We start from the raw sequence: 15816 nt of genomic DNA on the forward strand, positions 1-15816 counted from the left end.
CATGTGGAGCTGAAGAGCCTTGCACATCTGAGCCGTAAACACGGGGAGGGATCAGACACGCGCTCTCTCTTCCTTTCTGATGAGAAAGAATTGAGTCAGTTAATGATCTTTTTAAAAGAAAACTCATGTTTAAAATATACTTAATGGAACCCGGCCAGTTTGGCTCAGTGGATAGAGCATCAGCCCTCGGACTGAAGGGTCCAGGGTTCCATTCCGGCCAGGGCATGTACCTTGGTTGCAGGCTCAATCCCCAGTAAGGGGTGTGCAGGAGGCAGCTGATGGATGTTTCTCATTGATGTTTCTAATTCTCTGTCCCTCTCCCTTCTGCTCTGTAAAAATCAGCAAGATAGATTAAAATAAAAGAGTAAAACATGCTTACGGTACAAGGCACCCGGTCCACAGGTTCCTCGGTGAGAGCGTGCACACGCGCCCGCCCCGCCCAGCGGCCCGGGGATCGGAGAACCTGCCCGGCTGCAGGAGCCCGCCCCGTGCCACCGTGCCGCCCTGCGCCCCGAGGTCCGAGCCAGCGGCCCCTCCTGGCGCTCAGAGGGCGGTCTGAGCCCCCTGACACGGCGCGCTGTGTCACCCGTGGCCGTGTCAGCTGTGCGTGACCGTCGTCCCGCCTCGGCGGAGGCCGACGTGGAGGCAGAAGCGCTGTCGTTGCAAACAGCAGACGGTTAGAAGCCTCGGAGAGGCCATGGGAGCCCTGGCGGGTGGTTTGGCATTAAAACCTGCATCGCATCAGCAGGAATCCTGTTACCAAGCCTGCCGCCCCCATAAGACCCCCACTGGGCGTGGCCAGACACCCGGGAGACGGGCGGTGCACCCAGCACCAGCAGCACCGTCCCGCTCCGGGCCGTGGCTGCTCCTGCTCCTGGAGACCTTTCTCTGCAGCCTCAGGGAGCGTCCGGCCGTCAGGCGCCTCCGTGCGGGATGCAGCGGCGGGGTCACGGCCGTGCAGAGGGGGGCCAGCCCGGCCTCCGCCAGGCGCTGTTTCTGTTCTCCGGTCACAGCAGAGCCAGCCCTGGGTCTGCACTCACTCCCGTGGGCAGAGAGAAGCCGAGCGGCCGCCCCCGGGCCTCGCCGCGTCCTAAGTCACCTCGATCGCTCCCTTCCCTCCGACCTGCCCTCCTGTCCTCTCCTCTGGTCTGAGCGGGGCCGTCGGATTCCTAATCTACCGTGACCTGTGACCTCGGGCTCCGTGTGGAGGAACCGGAGGCACGTCCTTCGCGTGGACGTGGGTCACTCGTCGCCGCGGAGGAGCCGGGGTCCGCTCTTCAGGACGTATTTCCGACCCGCCCTCGCGCGGGGCCGGTAACGGGGTGTGCTGGTTTTGACGTTTTTACAAGCTGAGGCGGAGATATTTCAAAACGAAACTTACTGTGCGAAGGCGGACACAGCACGCGCTCCCGCATGGTTCCCGTACGGAGGCTGGCCGGCTCCAGCTCCCGGGCCTCTCTGGAAGGTTCTGTTCTCCGGTGCGCGGGTGTTCAGCACACGCAGTCCCAGGTGCGCCGCGTGAGCGGTCATCCTTTATGGGGGCCGCACGGTCCCGGCGCCGGTGCACGGCTGGAAGACCCAGGAGGTACCGTTGGTGTTGACACCAGCGCGTTTTTTATTATTATTGATTTTTTTTTTTTTTTTTTAGCAGAGAGGAAGAGAGAGGGATAGAGAATTAGAAACATCGAGAGAGAAACCTCCATCAGCTGCCTTCTGCACCCCCCACTGGGGATGTGCCCACAACCAAGGCACATGCCCTTGATCAGAATCGAATCTGGGACCCTTCAGTCCGCAGGCCGACGCTCTATCCACTGAGCCACACCGGTTTCAGCTACACCAGGCCGGGCTGCTGTGGAGATGGAGACCGGCCACGTCCCTGATCGCTTGGGACTCTCAGCGCTGTAAGGAGAAAGAGGGTCAACAAGATGATATGGAACGGGTCATGTTTCCTATTGTGTGTGTTTCCTAGGTGTTTTCTTGGTGGTTACCATGGGGACCATAATGAACGCTCTAAATGTATGGCCAACCGAGGAACATAAAAGCTGAGCCTCGGTGACAAATAGCTGCTCTGTCAGCTCTGTCTGCCCTGCTTATGTGGTTGTCCTTACAGATTACCCTTACACACGTGTGCCCACTAACGTGGATTTTAAATGATTGTTCTTTTATGCATTTGTCTATTAAGTCATCTATGGTAATAAAAGCACAATATGCTAATTAGACCAGACGGTCTTCCAGACGAAGCTGGCTGTGAGGGCAGCCCGGGTCCTGGGTGCCAGAGGGAAGCTGGCCGGCAGCCAGGGCAAGGAAGGCCTGCTCTTGTGTGAATTTCATGCATCGGGCCTCTAGTATAGGAGCTAGAAAGAGCAGTTACCAGAATTACAACATTGACTTTTATACTTACCTAGCGAGTTACTTCCATCAGAATTCCTCATCGCTCTGTTTTGTATCTTCTTATTTAGCTGGAAGGACTTCCTTTGGCATTTTTGTAGGCAAATCTATTGACCATGAGCCTCCTCAGTGTGTGTTACTCTGGGGACGTCTTGCTTTCCTCTTTATTGTGAGAGGTAGGTTCACCAGGTATAGAACTCTCGGTTGGCAGTTGCTCCTGGCTCTCTAAAGATGTCATTCCACTCCTCTCTGGCTTTGGTGGTTTCTGATGAGAAATTTCCTGTGACTCTTACTGGAGATCTGCATGTGCCGAGTTGGTTTCTCTCTTGCTGCCTTTAAGATTTTCTCTTTGTCATTTACTTCCAATAACGTGATTATTGCGTGTCTTGTGGATCTCTTTGCATTGATCCTTCCTGGAGTTTGTTGAGCTTCCTGACTGTTTGGATTCATGTCTTCTGTCATATTCTGGAATATTCCAGCCATTGTTGTTTTCACAATGTTCTTCCTTCTCCCTCATTCTCCCCTCTTCCTCTCGGATTCCCACTGTGCGTGCTCTCACACCGGTCTGGTGCCCCCAGGTCTCTTGAGCTCTGTTCATTGTCCATAATCCTCTTTCCCTTCTGTTTCTCAGGCTGGGGGATTGCAGGTGATCTGGCTTCAGATTCATTGGTTCTTTATTCTTCCTGCTCAGATTGCTATTGCAGCTCCCTCATGTGTGTTTCATTTCAGTTATTTTACTTTCCAGCCCCCAGATTCTCCTTGGTTCCTTTCTGTGATTTTTATTTCTTTATTGATATTATCAATTTGTTCATATATCGTTCTCCTGGTTTCCGAGAGCATTTTGACTGTGGTTTCCTACAGCTCTGTGAGTGTACGTAAGACAGTTTAAAGTCTTCACTGAGGAAGTTCAATGCCTGTACCTCAGGGTACGTTTGTTAACATCTTCTGCGAATGGGCCATACTTTCTTATTTCTTCACCTGCCTGGTCCTCTTTTTAGTTGAAAACTGAACATTTTGAATATTACATTATGGTAACTCTGGAAGCCAGCATCTCATCTCTTCCAGGAGTCTGCTGTTTGCTGTAGGCTGTAGCTGTTTGCTCGGTAATTTTTCTAAGCTATTTTTATGAAGCCTGTGTTCTTAGCCATGTGAGGTCTCTGAATTATCTGGGTTTTGTTTGTTTTTTTTAGTTTATATTCAGTTAGTGTTTTGACAGAGATTTTCTTAAATCTTAAATGCTAAGAGCCAAATGAGAGAGAGAGAAAGAGAGAGAGAGAGAGATGGGGAGAGAGAGAGAGAGAGAGAGAGAGAGACTGAGGGAGAGAGAGAGAGAGAGAGAGAGAGAAAGAGAGAGAGGAGAAAGTGAGAGCAGGAGGGAGGCCCTCTCAGAGCTGCCCTGGGCAGGTGCAGACTTTCTGAATCCCCGTATGTAACAAATGCTCTTGAATCCTCTGATTCCTCACATGCGTGCGGTCTGGCTTTCCCTCCCGCAGTTCTGGCGATGAGTCTGGGGCCTCCGCGTACTCTCCGGCTCCAGGTGGCTAAGACTCTCCTTTTCCTTGTGAGGGTCCCACCCTGACTGAGCCCCGGATTCGGTGAAACAAAGACCAGCACCTCGACCCGGCCGTGGGGCGGGCCCAGGGGTGAGCGAGCGGACACACAACCGTTGACACGTGGTCTGTGTGCTCTCCTGACCTGGAGGCCTGGACCCCGTGCTGGGAACACCGGCTGCCACGTCGGGGCTGGCGGAGCGTGCGCCACGCCGCACAGAACCACGCACGCTCCTGCCTCCGCCAGGGGCCTGTCTGCTCGCTGGGCGCCGTGTGTCGCTGGGGCCTCTGTGTCCGGGCCCGGCCGGGGATGCTGACGGCGTTTGGCGTGGTGTGGGGATGTCTCCGTGGGGACCGGGCCCCGGAGCGGCCTGCTGTGCTGTGCTCTTCTGATGTCATTTCCTGCTCCTTACAATCCAGCCGTCAGAAGTGTTTTCTTCATCAGAGTATTGCTCCTCACACTGCACTTCCCGGCGCTAGAATTTGTGGTCACAGCTGTAACCGGAACATCCAAACAGCACTGCAGGCCCACAGGGGGCTTTGCAAAGTGCTTACCTGTTTCTAAAGGCCTGCGCCACGTCGTATGAGGTCGTCACTACACTGACGGATGGAGCAGTTCCTGCTTTTCGGGCAGAAGCTGGCACAGGGGGTGGGGGTCAGGGTCGTGCTGCGGGGCGGGCCTGTGTTTACGGGGAGCGGCCGGGCCGGCCACATTTCACCGCGGCGGGGGTTTATTTGACTTTGCGCTGAGTGGGAGCGGCCATATATCTCAGGTTTGAGTATACACTCATGTGTTTCTGCCGCCGGAACGTGAGATTGTATAAACCTCTCCGTCCCCGGCTCATCCGTCAGGGGCTGCGGAATGGCCTGCTCTTTCTCACGGGGCGTCTGCCGGAGAGCGGGTCCCCCGCGCCCGCTCCCCTCTGATCCTGGCTCTGTGAGCGCTTCCCGGCGGGTGCGAGGGCCACGGGGAGAGCCAGAGACGGCAAAGCCCACAGATGCAGCGTCTGTGGGGAGTGACCCCCCGGCCTTCACCTAAACACACAGAGTGACTCCCGGAGGGTGCGGTGCGGGGGCCGCCCCGCTCCGAGGCCTGTGATCGGGAGACCACTGAGGCAGGGACGGTGGAGGCCGTGGGCAGGCTGTGCCCGCTGAGGCCACAGGGTGCGAGGCCGGTGCAGCGGTGGCTGTGTGACCGCGGGTGAGAGCCGGCCCCCGGCGTGCACAGGGGGCAGGGCTGCCAGGTGGGGGGAAAAGAGAGAGCCGGCCTGTGTCCGGGCTGAGCCTGGGCCACGGGCCAGCAGCCCCTGAGCTGTGCTCCGGAGCCCAGCCACCCCTCCCCACCTCCTGGGAGTGGCAGTCACACCGAGAACCCAGAGGTGCTGGCCTGCCACCAGGGATGTCCCACCCCCCGCGCTCGCTCACCTGCCCCCATCCCTCTGCCCCTCAGGCACCTGCACAGCTCTCTCTCTGCCTGTGGGCACTGCCTGCCTCTACGATAGCCCGGTCCCGTACGCACCGTCGCCAGTGTCTGCCTCTGCCTGTTCCGTCTGGAGGTCCCGAACCCGCCGCCTCGGAGCCCAGGCCCCCGCGGCGCACAGGAGGCTCTCCGTGCCAGGCCCGGAGGCAGGGGCCAGGGGCGCACCTGCGGCTCCCTGCGGACCAGGCCCTCTGGGTGCGGGCGGTGCGGGCCTGCGGGGAGGGCGGAGGAGGAGAGGGAGAAGCACCTCGCTCAGGGCTCAGGGCGGGACCGGACGTACAGTGCGGACGTGCCCGGGGGCCTGCTGTCCTGTTCTGTGAGGACCCGCTGTGCTCTGCGGTGCCTGTTGGGGGACGGCCAGGTCCGCTCGGTCCGCCGGCCTCAGGGAGGCGCTCAGGAATGTGCGGGCGCAGAGGACAGTGTGGCCCAGGGCTCCGGCCGCTTACCCGCCCGTTCCACAGAGCGCACCTCGAGGGGAAGAACACGTGTCTGCTCAGCCGTCCCCTCGGAGCCGGCGCACGGCCGCTGTCAGGGGCCGCGGGCTCATTTTACTGCGCTCCGGCCTGGCTTTATGGGAGGGCAGATCTCGCATCTTAAGTGTTCTCTTTCTCAACATCACGTAGAAATGACGGAAAAGGAGGAGGAGGGAGGAGGAAGCTAGTAAATAAGATGGTGAAACAAGCCATGGAGGTTTTATAAGGTACAAACCTGCCCGTTCTGCCCATCACTGTGAAGTAAGTCGTAAGACATGCCTCTCTGGGCGTGTCAGAGGCCCCGGGACCGGTGAGTAAGCAGCAGCCGAAGGGGCCTGTGATCCCGGGAACCAGGCTTCTCCTTCTGAGGCGACCCCGCCATCTCCCGCGGCACGGCTCGCTTTCGCAGGAAATGAAACCGTTGCGGCCCCTGACGCGGCCCTGGTGCGGGGCTGAGTGTGTGGGCCGAGAGCAGCCGCGTGATTGGACATCACCGGGCGAGGCTCTTCCCGGCTTCCGTGTGAGACACAAAGGTCCCGGCAGGCAGGCACGTCCCTGTAAACACGCACACTCGTGCCCCGCTGAGTGGGAGCCGTGGTCCGGCTCCTGCGCCATAAACGCTGAGAAATGGTTCTGCCGGCCCGGCTCAGCGGGTGAGCGTGGACCTCGGAGCCAGGAGGTCAGGGTTCGATTCCCAGTCAGGGCACAGGCCCGGGGTGTGGGCTCTATCCCCAGTGGAGGGCGTGCAGGAGGCAGCCGATCCGGGACTCTCTCTCTTCATTGATGTTTCTCTCTTCCTCTCCCTTCCTCTCTGAAATTAATAAAAGTATATAATAAAGTTTGGACCTGATCCCACAGACCAGGCTGAGGGACCCCACGGGTGCACACATTCATGCACCAGGCCTCTAGTTTAAATATATTTTTATTGATTCAGAGAGGAAGGGAGAAGGAGAGGGAGAGAAACATCAACGATAAGAGGGAATCACTGATCTGCCGCCTCCTGCACGCCCCACGCTGGGGATCGAACCCGCCACCCAGGCCTGTGCCCTGACCGGAATGGAACCGTGACCTCCTGGTTCACAGGTCAGCCAGGCTGTCATTGGTGTTTTGATGCCTCGTTAGTACTGCAGGCAGGTCTTTGCTGTGATGTACCCAAAGCTGTTTCAGCTGCTAACAGAGCAGTCATCTCGGGAGAGAAACCCAGTGTGGATGGGCTGACAGCCATGGGAGCCCTTGGTAGCCGAGTCAGGCTGTGCAAATGTGTGTGAGTGTGCGTGTGTACGCGTGTACGCATACACGTGAGCATTTGCATGTGTGAGAGTATATATGTGCATGTATGTGTGCACACATGTGAGTATGAGTGGAAGTGCGAGCGTGTGCATGTGTGAGCATGTGTGCACATGTGAGCATATATGTGTTAATATGTTTGTGAGTGTGTGAGCATGCATGTGTGAATTTGTGTGCAGTCATGTGGTTGTGTGAGTGTGTGAGCATGTGTGTGTGAGCGTGTGTGTGTGTGTGTGTGTGTGTGTGTGTGTGTGTGTGTGTTGAGTTGACTCCACTCTAATTGTTTATCTCCTGGATACCTAGCTGGTCAGCACAGCACCTGTGGGTGGGAGCTGAAGGCTCCTTTCGGTCAGTCTCTGTGCCAGAGGCCCAGGCCCAGGCCGTGGCGTTAGCCTCGGGGCCGAGGGGGCCGTGGGGGCTCCTGGCTGGCACCGGGCAGCAGTGTCCTCAGTTCTGGGCTCCGGTTCCCTCAGGGACGTTTGTACCCGAAGAAGGTTCTTCCTGCTGGTTTGTGTCCAGAGCGTGTGTTTTCTGCATTCCTCCCTGTTTTACGGCTCTCCCAAAGCAGGCACAGTTCTTTCCTTATTTGGTTTGAGTTTGATTAGCAAGCTGGGGGTTAGTTCAGTCTCCTTAGAGTGACATCAGTGAGAGGGAGTGAGGGTGGTGGGGGCAGCCTGGGCAGGAGGCGGAGTCCGGTCCCAGCGGGTCCTCACCCCATCCTGGGCCTCACTACCCACCTCCCCATCCCCCCACCTCCCCATCCCTGCCCACCTCCCCTCACTGGTCCTGTCAAAGCAAATGTGTTGACGGTGGGGACACAGGTCGCCTGGCTCTCAAGACCTTTCCAATTCCTTGCTCCTTGTTACAGGGACAGCAGCAGCGCTAGCCGCCCTCGGGGCTCTGTAGACGGTCTGTGAGCCCCCAACTGAGATCGGGGTGTAGCACTTCAGGGAGGATGGAGAGGCTGCCCAGGTCGTGCAGGCAGCACCCGGAGGCTGGAGCTCAGGCTGACCAGCCCCCTGGACCCTGGAGTGGTCCCAGCCCTGGTTTCCAGGAGAACATGGTGCCCCCCATCCGTGCGGCTGGCTCTCACCGTGCCCACTTCCCCAGACCTGCCTCTGAGCGCACCGTCCAGCTGGACGAGGGCAGAGTCACACTGACACAATCACACTGCGCCGCTGCCAGGGACCGGGAGGCCGAGGCGGCCGTGGCCGGGAAGACGTGGCTGTGCTCGGCCTGGCTGGGCGGGCGCCGTGGGGGCCATGAGCACTGGTTTTTACTGGCGGTTAACAGCCTCCGAGCGGACAGACCGGGGAGCAGGGGCCACAGGGCGCAGGCGCTGTGGTCCGGGTTCTGCCTGGGGCTCCCTGTGGGCAGGGCAGGGGGATGGGCCCGGGGCCTGGCTGGAACCGCCTCCCACGAGCCCGGGCGAGGTGGCTGTGGATGCGGGGAGGTGGCTGCGTCCCGCAGTGCGAGTTTACTGTCCGCTCGGCAGGATCGCCGCTGGCTCCGGTGGCCGTGGCCTTCCGTGTGGACGCTCACGTCCATTCCTTTCGGTCCAGCCGTGCCCACTGCCCGTGGGGCCCTGGGAGCTGCGGGGTGGGGAGCCGGCCTGGCTTCCTGGAAGCCGATCGACACCCCTCGCCTCGTCCCAGCCCCTGGCACAGGACGTGCGGTTTCCTGAGCTCTCGTCTCCGGCAGCCTCACTTTTAGCCTCTATTTGCCAATCCCGGTCCCTGTGGCCGGCTTCCCTACTGCCAGACACGTCCGCAGCTCACGGCCACTCCGTCACGGGACCCGCGCCCGGCACTGCGCCCCCACGGGACCGTGAGTGACAGCGGCCGCAGACCCGGCCGCCCCCGCCTCCCCCAGGCCCTGTTGGCTGCCGCCCAGGCCGGTCAGGCCCACGGTGTCCAGCATGTTTATAGCGTGTCGCCGGCCTCATTGGCGTAAATCCATTGCTCAACCCGGACCGGGATCCGGTTACCGGTGTGTTTTCCTTTTTGCTTATTTGTTGTTCGGGAGGCCTGGGCTGGGAGTGGCAGGTCCGTGTTGTAACGGTCTTTGTGCCAGAGGTGAGAGCCGTGGGCAAGCTGTCCGCAGGAGGGGCTGTGGGCGGGCAGGGCGGGCGGACGGTGCTCACACTCCCCCGGCAGCTGGTCCGGAGCCGGAGAGGGTCCTCCGCGCTCCTCTCACCTCCCGGCCGTGTGCTCTGGTCTTCCCCGCCGGCTCCCTCAGTCACCACGGCCCTCCTTACCCGCCGCCCGCCGCCCCCAACGCTCCGGGTGGTGGCTGGCTGTCACCTAGCAGCGCACGGGCGCCCGCGGCCTTCAGGTGGGCACACAGACCCCGACGGACAGCACAGCCCCGAGGGCAGCGGAGGGCAGGCAGGTCCGCAGCCACGTGTGCCTGTGGCAAGGCCACAGCGGAGGCAGCCACGCCGCCGAGCTGTGCGGAGGGCGCACCCGAACCAGAGCGTCCCCCCGGCCCCGCAGCCCCCGCAGCGCACAGGGCCAGTGTGCTGGGCGCCCCCCGAGCGCGGGGACAGACCCGCCTGCTGGAGCCCGTGAGGCTGGAGCCCGAGGCCCGGTGGCCTGGCCGGCTGGTCCCGTTTTCCGGCGCCGTCGAGGCCGGTGCTCCAGGGCGTGGGGGGGACCCAATAGGAAGGTGCACCGCTCTCTGTGTGGCTCCGGGGTGCGTGGCGGGGAGGGAAGGGGCCACGTTTGTGCTGACCGGGGCTGGCCGTCTGCCGGGCAGCCCAGGCTGCGTGCTCCTCCCACCACCATGGTTCGCGGAGGGAGGGTAGGAGACACGCCGGGTCCCGTGGTCGGCAAAGGGCAGGCCAGCCTCTGCCCGCGGCTGTCTGGTCTGGAGACCACCTCCAGCTGCCTCCGCCCCTCCGGGCACAGGGGTCCTGGGGGCTCAGGGGTCCTCGGGGCTCAGGGGGCTCAGGTGTCCTGGGGGCTCAGGGGGCTCAGGGGTCCTGGGGGCTCAGGGGGCTCAGGGGTCCTGGGGGCTCAGGGGTCCTGGGGGCTCAGGGGGCTCAGGGGTCCTGGGGGCTCAGGGGTCCTGGGGGCTCAGGGGTCCTGGAGGTTCAGGGGGCTCAGGGGTCCTGGGGGCTCAGGGTACTCAGGGGTCCTGGGGGCTCAGGGGTCCTGGGGGCTCAGGAAGAGGACCGGAGTCCTGTGTCCCCCCATTTGTCTCCGTGCTCACTGGACATTTCCCGCGTGTGGCGGGAGCTGGCCTGGGTCCGCAGAGGTCACTGGCCGAGCGGCCTTCGCCGGGGTGGGGGGCGGGGGCGGGGGGCGGGGCGCCGGCCAGCAGCAGCTGCAGCGCGTTTTCCGCGCGTTTCACGGTCTCCGGAGCTCCCAGGCCCGTGTGTCCCGTGGGGCTGGGGTCGCTCCCCGGGGGAGGGGACCTGTCTGTCTGCTCAGCGTTTCCTGTCTGACCCGCACGAGCCCGCCTGGTGCAGGGGCAGCATCTGGGGGCGCCCCCCGGGAGGCTCAGGAGGGTCCCAGTCCGTGCTCCTCTCCGGAGAAGCTCCTCATCCGCCATCCGAGGGGCTCAGGCTGATGGAGGGCAGCCCCTTCCGCTCCTCCCAGGCCTCTGCGCGCCCCGGGCACCCGGGGGTGTCCGCCACCCAGACAGCCTTCCCGGCCGCGGCCTCCGACAATCTCCAGGGGGCTGGGCAGGGGGCGCCGTGTGAGGCTGAGCGAGGCTGTCCATCCCTGGGGGACCGGACGGGACGTAGGAACCTGCAGGCAGAGGCTCCCCTGTCTCGGTCAGCCCCTCCCATCTGTCAGTCCCTCAGTGCGAGCTGAACAGACGCTAAGCTCACATCTCTGGAGCCAGGTGGTCAGACAGCATCGGTATTCAGTGTGAAATTCCTCACTGCAGCCCAGCTGGCAGGCGGCGGGCGGGGACGTGGGGCAGGGGGCTCCGGCCGGCGCTCAGCTTGTCCGGGGCGGGAGGGCCCCTGAACCGGGCGCAGCAGCACGGGGTTTCCTGGGCCTGGACTCCAGGAGCCTGGTTACAGTTTCAGGAGAGGATAAGCCTACCCCTGCAGGCCTCGCGGTGAGTCATGTGCTCGCTTAGGGAACTCCCTTCCGTCCCGGTTAATAAATTACGTCTTCCCGTGCTTCGTGCTTTCGAGGAAGCCCTTGGCCCGGTAGCCTGATAGAAGCGGGGGAGAGGGCGGTGCTGGGAGAGGGGGCTGGCCCCAGCCTGTTCGGCTCCGTGGGTATGGCGTGGGCCTACGGACCAAAGGGTCCCGGGTTCGATGCTGGTCAAGGGCACGCACCTCTGGTCTGGCGAGTGCAGGAGGCAGCCAGTCGGTGTGTCTCACATCGATGTTTCTCTCTGTCTTCCCCCGCCTCTCTCCCTCTCGCCCTAAAATCAATGGAAACATGTCCGAGGGTGAGGATGAGCTAAGGAAGTGGGTCGTTGTGTGAGTTTACCCAGAGCGGAAGCTGAGTCCGGGGGCGGAGTGTGCCTGGCGCCCGGTCCCCAGCCTCCCCGCTCCTTCCTGCGGGACACGGGGCCTCGGACGGGGCCTGCCACGGGCTCTGGCCACCTCCCGCGTGTGCGGCGGAGCCCGGGCGGCCGGCGGTTCGCTCACCACACGGTGAACGCTGTCCCCACGCAGCCTTCCCCATGCCCTCCGTCGGCGCCGCCTCCTGGTGCCGTGTGGTCAGCAGGCCGGCGTGGCCGGCACCGCGCTCTGTGGTTTTGTTTCCAAACGCTGCGATGGCATTGCCACCCGGCGGCCCTGGCTGGTTGGGCTTGGGGTAGAGCGTGGCCGCAGACTGAAGGTCCTGGGTTCGATGCCCTCGGCTGGGGCTCAGTCTCCGGCCCTGGTTGGGGTGTGGGGGTTGCCGGTGTTTCTCTGTCTCTCCCGCCTCCCACTCTGAATGCTCATGGGAAACCCTTCACCACGGCGAGGCGGGGAGGCATGGGAACAGCCTGACGGTGAGGCCGGGCAGGGGAGCCCGAGTCTGCCGCCCCCGGAGAGCCGTGGGACGGCTGGGCGGGCGTTGGTGGTGCGGGGACTCGGTCACGGAAAAGCGAGCGAGAAGGCGTGACGGAAACCCCGTGTTGCCACTGACCGGAGCTTCTTAGGAACGCTCACCGGGAGCCTTCCTCTCTGAAATCAATAAAAAGATATTTTAAAAAAGAAAAATGAAAAAGAAACACTCCTGGCCACCACACACACACACACACACACACACACACACCCGCATTCTAACCACAGCCGTGATGGGTTTCTGGAAAGTCTGGGCACCCCGTTTGGGCCGGGTCTCCCCGAAGCCCCTCCCCGCTCCCCCTCGCCTGTGGGTGTGAGAGCGTCCCGGTCACTGACAGGCCGTCTCCTCCGTCCCTCCAGGTCAAGAAGTTCTTCGAGCTGGAGCCGCTGGCGCGCGGGCAGCGCTGGATCCTGCAGCCCTGCTCGCTGGGCGACGTGGCCGCGCTGAAGGACAGCTTCTCCCGGCTCATCCAGCTGCTGGAGGAGAAGGAGCAGGAGGCCGCCCGGATGTGAGCGGCCGGAGGGGGCCGGGCCCGGAGGATGTGAGCGGGTCCGAGCTCGGAGGCTGTGAGCGGCCGGGCCTCGGGCCGCGGGCCTCGGGCCGGTGCTCACCGTGCCCTGTGGGGTGAGGCGCCCCCGTCACAGCTCTGCGTCTGTTCTCCCGTCGTCTCAGACTCATCTCGGCCCCGGAGCGCCCGCACTTCCTGCGGCGATCGTCGGCATGAAGGACAAGCACACACTACCGAGAGACGCGGCTCTCTCCTCGCCACGAACCGTCTCCGCGCGTCTCTCCGCCCCGCCCCGCCCGCGCCCGGGTGACCGAGCATGGGGGCCCGTCCCCGGAGGCGCCAGGAGCCCGGAGCCCTCTCTCTGTGCCCGTGGGGGCGCCGTGCTCCGGGACCGGCTCCCCGGACACCTGTCTCCTTCTCAGCATCTCCCGGGGGTTGTTTGTGATGCTCTGTGGTTGTTTTTTTAGCTTTTTGTATACTCGTAGATCATGGGGGGAAGTGAGCCCCGAAATTCCATTCCCCGCGTCAGCATGGACGGTCCCGCCGGGGGCGAGCTGGGGGACTCCGGGACAGGACCGCGTCTCCGTCCCGCGTCTCCGTCCCGCGTCTCCGTCCGTGCTCCCCGCTCCGCCCCTGGCCGCGTTCTCCGCGGTTCCGACGGGAAGAGGGCCCCGCACAAGCCAAGCCGCCGCTGACTGTCCTGTCTTTTTCTAAAAGATCTCGTTTCTGATTAAAATAGAAAAAACAATTTTTCCGGTAACAGATAGCATTTTTAACAGCCACCCGCCCGAGGCTGGTCCGTGCCGCCCATGGGATGAGCCGGTGTGGAATTGACTGGCCAGAGTCCGTGTCTGTCAGTCCTCACATGCTCACGCAGTTCGGCGGGGCCTGCGGTGTCCCCGTTCCGTGCACAGGCGTGTCCGTGTGTCCAGTGTGAGCCCCGATGTCCAGGGGTCTTTGTGCGCCCTCCCAGCAGGACTGACGTTGCCTAGAGATTAGTGGACAGCTTCCTGGCACGTGGCACCTTTGACCTTTTCCAAACCAGGAGCCATCAGGCTGCAGAGGTTTATAGCTGAGATGCTCTTGGGCATGTTTTGTGCATTTTTGACCACCTGCGATGCTGAGCGGCCAGTGACAGGAGCTACCCTCCCCGGAGCAGTGGACGCTGGTCCGGGGTTTGAGGGCCGTGGCCAAGTCCCCAGCACTGCAGCTCGCATGGGGCCGGCCACACTGCCATGGCCACGCCTCATCACGCCCGGGAGGCGTGGCATGTCCCCGCAGCCTTCGTGGCTTCCTCTCGTGGGTGGGTTTTAACAAAATCAGCGCCTGTGGGACCTCAAGCATCATCTGCAAGCTTTTCTCTTTTTCTTAATCGAACGGACCCAGAGATCCGTGTTCACGTGTGTCTGCGGCATCGTGGTCTCTGGACACGGCGGCTGCGAGCAGCACACGCCCTCTCACCCCGATGCCCGTCCCCGTCCCGGATCCTGTCCCGGGTGCTCCCCTCCGTGACACGTGAGGGAGGATCCGGGCCTCCTCCGCAGCCTCATCACGTGCAGGCCGCGTCTGGAGGCGGCTGACTGCCTGCAGCCATCTGCTCCGTGACTCCCCATGCGTGCCTGTGTGTGTGTGTGAGAGTGTGTGTGCGTGTGTGGTGTGCCTGTGTGTGTGTATGTGTGCGCCTGTGTGTGTGCATGTGTGGTGTGCGCGTGTGTGTATGTGTGCGCCTGTGTGTGTGTGCATGTGTGGTGTGCCTGTGTGTGTGTATGTGTGCGCCTGTGTGTCTGTGTGTGTGTGCGTGTGTGTGTGCACGGCGCGCCTCTGCAGCCGCCGCTGTCTGCCCGCCGGCGGGAAGCAGGATCCAGCAGCGCCGTGGCAGCTGCTCACCAGCTCCTGTCTGACGCCCGATGCCTCTCACCGCCAGAGGCTCCGTCCGGCGCTCCTGCCCGTCTCCTGGAATGTGCGGGGTCGGAAATCGCGGGGGAAGGCCGCTTCCGGAGCCCATGCAGCCAGGCCACAGGTGCCCGTGGGCGCCCGGAGCGGTCTGCTCTGCGTCCCTCCCTCCTGCCGTCAGGGGCCCGGGAGTCCCGGTGCCTTCTGGCCCGCCTGCGCCTCCACGCGGGGCTGCGTCCCTGCCGCCGAGGGTGGCCGCCGGGCGAGGCCACGCCCTGTCCGCGCCCGGTGGCCATCAACTGGACAGCGGCCGGGCCGCAGCACCAGGCATCCTGGTGTATACTGAGAATGAAGGCTGAGCCGAACCGGTGCGGACTGGTCCTGAGGGCGGAGCCGGCTCTGTGGGCACCGGGCCTGTGGAGCCTGCGGTGGGCTCTGCGGCCGTGGTCAGCGACGGACACGGCCCCCGAGGGAGCCGTGAGGAGGGAGGACCCTGCCCGGCGGGGAAGACGGTGTGCGGTGTGTCCTGGGCACAGTTCACGTGCTGAGCGCCCCCCACACCCGCGGGAGGGGAGACGGGTGAGGTGCCACCCCTGGAGCAGCTGGGAGGGCCTGTGGCGCCCCCAGGAGGTGGGTGAGCGCGTAAGGACTCGAGGAGCGACCGCAGTCCGCCTTAAAGGATGCGCAGCCGCGAAGGCAGGGGCAGTGAGGAGATGGAGGACCGAGGAGCAGAGCAGGACGGGGCGGGCACGTGCCCGACAGGAGCTGAGACGCTGGTGCCCGCTCGGCCCGCCCGGGTGCTGTCCGTTCTCTGGCCGCGTCCCCCCGAGGGCGGCCGCCCAGAGCAGGAGCAGTGGGCGCCCTGTGCGTCTGTCCCTCCACCACGCCCAGGGGGCAGATGGGGAGGTTGGGAAGCTGAGGGGGTCTCACTGCGCAGGCAGCGGGGACGGCTGGGGCCCAGCCTCAAACGTGTCGCAGAGCTCCCCACCCGGCGAGCTCGGCCCCACGTTCAGATCCCTGGCCGTGGGCTGAAGTCACTGTCTTTGAGTGGGAGGCCTGGGAATCTTATTTTATTTTTAAATACATTTGTAGTGATGTCAGAGAGGAAGGGAGGGAGAAAGAAACATCCATGATGAGAGAGAATCATTGACCAGCTGCCTCCTGCGCACCCCCCACTGGGGATCAGGCCACAACCCGGGCCTGTGCCCGGACT

General features: G+C 62.8%; 2 protein-coding genes across 2 annotated transcripts in view; one reads left to right on the forward strand and one right to left on the reverse strand.

Moving 5' to 3' along the window:
• The window catches only part of ARL15 (ARF like GTPase 15), an 88376-nt gene extending 74044 nt beyond the window's left edge, over positions 1-14332 (forward strand). Inside the window, exon 6 of the mRNA XM_084881026.1 lies at positions 12562-14332. Coding sequence (XP_084737152.1) covers positions 12562-12714 — 153 coding nt within the window. The 3' untranslated portion in view covers positions 12715-14332. The remainder of the gene's footprint in view (positions 1-12561) is intronic.
• FST (follistatin) overlaps positions 5301-15816 on the reverse strand; it is a 142979-nt gene continuing 132463 nt past the window's right edge. Inside the window, exon 7 of the transcript XR_014794796.1 lies at positions 5301-5311. The gene's annotated coding sequence lies outside the window, so the exon portion shown is untranslated. The remainder of the gene's footprint in view (positions 5312-15816) is intronic.

This window comes from Pipistrellus hanaki (genome assembly GCF_964339955.1).
Source record: "Pipistrellus hanaki genome assembly, chromosome: 4".
In the NCBI taxonomy this organism is placed as follows: domain Eukaryota; kingdom Metazoa; phylum Chordata; class Mammalia; order Chiroptera; family Vespertilionidae; genus Pipistrellus; species Pipistrellus hanaki.